The 5,626-nt window shown below is 54.9% G+C and overlaps 1 protein-coding gene across 1 annotated transcript; it reads left to right on the top strand.

Annotated features, from left to right (window-relative positions):
- PLAC8 (placenta associated 8) lies at positions 1-851 on the top strand (the record flags this gene model as incomplete). The annotated part of the gene is made up of 3 exons (XM_079534090.1): positions 1-112; positions 183-307; positions 699-851. The coding sequence occupies 3 exons, from the start codon at positions 1-3 to the stop codon at positions 849-851; spliced, it is 390 nt and encodes a 129-aa protein (XP_079390216.1).
- Between the last annotated feature and the right edge of the window lie 4,775 nt (positions 852-5,626).

The following is a 5,626-nucleotide window of genomic DNA, read 5'->3' as shown; positions in this document are numbered from 1 at the left end:
ATGGCCGTCCCCACCGTGGTGACCATGCAGCCCCAGGCGATGGCCAGGACCACCAGCGCCAGCCCTATGTGGCAGACGGGGCTGATGGATTGTTTCACCGACTGGAGCGTGTGTGAGTGCCGGGGGGTCGGGCGGGCGGCGGAGGCTGAGAGCGCGCGCCGACGGTGCGTCCCCCTTTGCAGGCTGCTGCGGGCTGTTCTGCTTCCCCTGCTTGGCCTGCACGGTGGCCGGCGACATGAACGAGTGCTGCCTCTGCGGGACCAGCGTGGCCATGAGGACCCTGTACCGCACCCGCTACAACATCCCGGTCAGTGGGGCGCGGGCGGCACGCTCCCTTTTTCCCCTTTTGTCTCTCAGCCCCCCGCACAGCCACGCGGAGGGGCCGCGCTCTGCACCCTTCCTGCCCGCCCCGTCGGGGATCGGCTCCGTGCGGGCGGTGGAAGGACGCGGTGTGTGCTTTTTCCCCTCTGCCTCAGACCGAGAAAACAAAAGATAAGTTGCTCTCTCAAGGCCGGTGGTAAGCCATCATGTCTCCCTTTCTGCGTTATCATCACCTGCAGGCAGGACAGCCCGCTGCTCTGCAGTCAGATCGCAACAAAGAGATGAGATGTGGAGAGTGACTGGCTCAGCACAGCTTTCTTGGTTCCAAAACGTGTTTTTGGGAAGCCCTGCTCCTAACGCCTGCCTCTCTCTCACAGGGCTCCATCTGCTCTGACTGCTGCATCTCCTCCTGCTGCCTCGTGTGCTCCGTCTGCCAGATCAAGAGGGACATCAATCGGAGGAGAGCGATGGGCATCTTCTGGTCGGTGTGCCCTTTCCTTGTGCCTCACGCCATGGGAGGGTGTATGTGATTGCCTCTTCCTCCTCACTGTCTCTTCTTCTACCCTTGCAGATGCCATAGAGATGACACCGCCTCTGCCTTATGGGAAAGGGGCACGGAGCCAGCTGTGACTATTGCATGTCTCCTCTTCATTCATGCCCCCAATAAAGAGCAACGTTTGCCTTGCCTCTATGTCTCGTGCAGATGGGTTTTCACCAGGGTTCTCCCAATTGTACCTTTCCTAAGCGATATGGGATGCACATGGGGTACTGGTGGACATGTCACCCTGTGTCACATCAGCAGGCTTCCTCATCACTGCGGGAGCAGTGGGGATGTTGTGCAGGCGGGGCGTGTGGACATTGGCCGGGAGGAGCAAAGGTTGGCAGAACCCAGTGCATAAAAGGGATGGGGAGTGGGGCAGAGCAGAACAGCGCCAGGAGCAGGACAGGCGTGTGCAGCTGGAGGGGGATTTGGGGTGAGACTGTGGGACATTGGGGTGAAACAGCACTGCCTGGGCAAGGGAAGGGGTGATGGGTATTCTAGTGGGAGTGGGGTTGTGGCATTGTAGGAGGAGCAGCAGCAATGTTGGGTTCTAACCCTTGTGCTGGGGATGAGAGCACAAAGCAGCCATGCCTTTTATCCCCAATCAGGGCAAACAGAGCACATGGAACTTTTTGCATGGGACGTTGCAGGGCATTACCATCACTTAATGAAAAACACTTGCAGCTGTAAAGCTGAAGAGAGAGCAAGATGGGGTGAAGAAGGAGTGGAGCTCCTCAAGTGGAGCTGTTTTGGGGCAGATGGGTGTCGGCATAGAGGGAGGAGTGGGTGTCAGGCAGAGGCTGCAGCCTCTTGGCTGGGAAGAATGGGAGCAGGGGAGCTACAGCAGTACTGTGTGGGAGATGGTGGCTGGGTGTGGGGCAGGGAGGAGGACAGAGGAAAAAAGCAAGCTGCCCTGGAGTTGCTGAGGGAGGACACCCCTTCCTTCCTTCCCCACCAGCCTTCCTTCCAGGACGCCCTGTGCAAAGCGCCGACCATGGCCACCCGTCACGTGGTGACAATCCAGCCTGGCTTCTCTGCACCCCCACAGCCCAGCAAGTGGCACACAGGGATGTTGGACTGCATGTCTGACTGCGGCGTCTGTGAGTAGGCATCAGCCCCATATCTTGCGTCCCTCCTGAGGGGATGTTGGTAGTGTTGCTGTGCTCCCCCCTGTCCTGGGTCAGACTGTGAGCTCGGGGCTTCCCTCCATTTCTCACAGGCATCTGTGGAGCCTTCTGTTATCCCTGCCTGGGCTGCCAGGTGGCCAATGCCATGGACGAGTTCTGCCTGTGTGGCAGCAGCGTGGCCATGCGGACGCTGTACCGCACCCGCTACAACATCCCGGTCAGTGGTGGGCTGGGGGGGAAGCGGTGTCGGGTGGCCCTATGGGTGCTCAGCCACGAGGGGTTTTTCACGTGATGGCATTTTCTCATCAGGGCTCCATCCTGGGTGACTACTGCTCGGTGCTGTGCTGCCCCATGTGCTCTCTCTGCCAGCTGAAGAGAGATATTGACTATCGGAAAGAGCAGCGCACCTTCTGGTCAGTGCTCCCTGCCCTGTAGAGCCACCCAGGGTGTCCCAGAGCCACTTTCCAGCACGCCCAGTGCGTCCCACCCCTCAACACCACTTTCTCTTGCAGATGCTGCTCCCCTGCCTGTGAAGTCGATGCTGCCCTCTAGGACTGTTTGGTTTGCTGTGGCTTTTCTTTGTTTTTTTTCCCCACTGATTTCCTGCCCCCCCCCCCCCCCCCCTTCAGTAACTCAGTCAATAAATAGCAGTGCTTGCCCTCACTTCTGTGTGTGTGTCTGTGTTTATTCACTTACTGTTCTTTGATTTTACGATGTCTTGGTGTCCTGCTGCAACCTCAGAGAACAGTACGCTGCTTTCTGCTGAGCATTCAGAGCAGCACTGAACACACCAGGTAGAGACCTTCTCTTGCAGACTTGCACCAGGATGAGACTGCACGAGGACTGCAAAATTTGGTGGGGAAAAAAAGAAACAGGTAATGAAGCAGAAGCTGAGCCAGTTGTGGAACTTCAGCTCCCTCCTGCATGCAGCAGCAGGGCCTATGATGGCATGGATGGGGAAGCAGTGGGGACCACAGGATGGCTTCTCATGTCTGCATGAGCTTCATGAGGAACCACAGTGCAGAGCCCACCTGCCCAGAGCCCTCAGATTTGGGGAAAAAACATGTGCTTGTGGACTGCCTTGCTGCAAAAAGGCATTTGAGCTCAGGACACCAGAGTTGCCTACACACCAGTGACAGATGAGGACTGTGTCCCCAGCCTGAGCTGCTGCAGCCCTGTCCCTTCTACTCCACACTGCTGAAGGACCCCTTTGGGGATCCTTTTTCCCCTCCTCTGGGAACAGTGGGGCTGCATGGGTGTTGGCCATGCGCTGAAAAGGTTTCCCTGCCCATGGGTGTGAGATGGTGGTGACTGGATGTGCAGAGTTCTGCAATACAAAGGGACGCGGAAGCTTTGTTTCTGTTTTTTATTATACTTTGGAAGTGATTACGTATTTACAATGCCTTGTATTTCTGCACGTTTGTATGCATTTACTCAAGGTGGTTCCAGTGTGGCAAAACCAAACTGCTCCCAGGACTGAGGCCAGCTGAAGTCAAAGAAGTGTCTTGCTACTGGTGTCACAACACCCAGCATCAGCAGGCACTGGCCACCAGGGTCCCATCTGCCCTGGAGACCTCCTGCAGAGAAGCTCTCATAGCAAATCTGCTCCTGGGTAAATACTGAGTTAATTTTATCCCTTTTCAGTGTCAGTGCTTGGGTGGGTTTTAGGATGTGGCCTGGAAGGCGGGAGCTGTTGGAGTAACGTTCTTCCTGCTGGAAGCAAGGAGAAAGGCCCCAGGAAGACCCGAGAGTGTCCATTTAGTATCTAAAGGGGGGCTATTGAAGGAAAGGGTCTGTTTGAAAGGACAAAGAGAAACTGTTTCAATCTATAAGAGGGGATATTGAGACTGGATATAAGGAAGAACTTTTTTACGCTAGGGGTGATGAGGCACTGGCACAGGTTGCCCAGAGAGGTGGATAAAGCCCCATTCTTGGAGACATTCAAGGTCAGGCTGGAAAGAGTCCCTTTCAATTCAGATGATTCTGTGATTTAATGAGATCTCCTTCCTATCTGCTGCTGACAGCTGTTTTCCAGGCAGCCCACTCTGCTCTCACAGATAATTAGTTATCCTAGTTTCTCCATCCTGCACTCAAGGACGCTGCTCTTCCTGCTAAACTTATCAGGCACGCCATGGCTCCTGGCTCAGCAGCTGTGTGTCCTTATCACTGTGTTTAATAGGCTGCCTGGGAGACTGCTCCATCCTTTTCCCCTGCAGTCATGGGCTCAAGAAAGAGTGACTTTCAGGGCCTGACCAGCAGGGCCCTGTAGCAACCAGTGCTATACAGCAATTCTGCTTGCTTCTCTGGGAAGACACACAACTAATTATAACTGTTCCTGCTTTTTTTCAGCTCTGGACCAGTGCACAGTCCAGCTCATAAACAGTCTGGCTACTGGATGTCCCAGATCGTTTCTTGTTGCTCCTCTTTTTTGAAGTTGCTCTGGTTGTAGAAGCTACAGATGATGGATTCTTCAAGGCCACATACTAGAGTCAGCTTTGGCTAATTCCATCTCCACATAATTGATTCAGGCTCAAAAGTGCTGCACCCAGTCTGCATTCTCAAGCCTGAAAAAGGTAGGGCTTAGATATTTTTCTGAGTCTCGGAAACAAAGCACTGAATCCCACATTTCTAATCACAAAAAGTGTAGGACTTAAGCCTTTCTACGAGCTTCAGAAATGCATGGCTACCTCCAGTTCTGAGCTCCAAAACCGGCCCTCGGTGCTTGTTATGCCCAAAATATCACACCCTCCATTTTCAAGCTCTGAAAATGAAGAACTCAGCTGCTTTTTTTTTTTTTTTTTTTTTTTTTTTTTTTTTTTTTTTTTTTTTTTTTTTTTTTTCCCCCCTGATTGCCCCAAGAGCACATAACTTTCGGCTCCATTTTCATTTACTGAAAACGCAAGTCTTAAACTTTTCTTGTTTTTTAAGCTCCACAAAGGCATGACCAGGCTTCGGTTTCCGAACCCTGAAAACAGCCCAACAAGCTCATTAGAGTCCCCCAAAACGCAGCGCTGACACATTTTGGGGCTGACAGCACAGCGCGTGCTTGCTCCCACGCTAAGGACTGACCGTGACCCGTGTGCGATGCGGAAGGCCGGGGGCACGCGCGCACACCCTGCCCAAAATGCGGTGCTGGGAATTAGGGACGGCAGCTTCTCGCAGGGAGGACCGGGCCCGTGCGGTGGCGCCGGAGGGGTGAGGGTCGATTTATTTTCATTTATTTCGTTTTATTACAAGCTTTTCTCCACCACCTGCACGACCGCCACCGGCACCCAAACCGCTCCCAAAGCCGCCGGACATACCTAACCCGAGACCCCCGCTCCAGGCTTCAGCCCAAACAGGCTGGACCGACCCCAAGGCCGCTCCGTGGTGCCCCGGGCCCCACTCTCCACCCGACCGAGCTGCCCGGCACGCTCCGCAGCACAACAGACCGCCCCACAGCAACGCCCACGGCCAGCCAACTCGGAGCCCAGGTGCCCGTGCAATTTGTGTCTTCTGCTTCTCCCACCCCTCCCCGCCCGCCAATCACAGCCCAGCATAGCGCCGGCATGGCCAATCCCGCCCCGCCTCGCTCTGCTCAATCCCAGATTGCAAACCTCTTGGCTCCGCCCCCGAGAGCGGAATCGTTCAGGTGTTG

Source organism: Tetrao urogallus, assembly GCF_951394365.1.
Source record: "Tetrao urogallus genome assembly, chromosome: 4".
Lineage (NCBI taxonomy): Eukaryota > Metazoa > Chordata > Aves > Galliformes > Phasianidae > Tetrao > Tetrao urogallus.
This window is presented reverse-complemented; position numbering and strand designations above follow the sequence as displayed.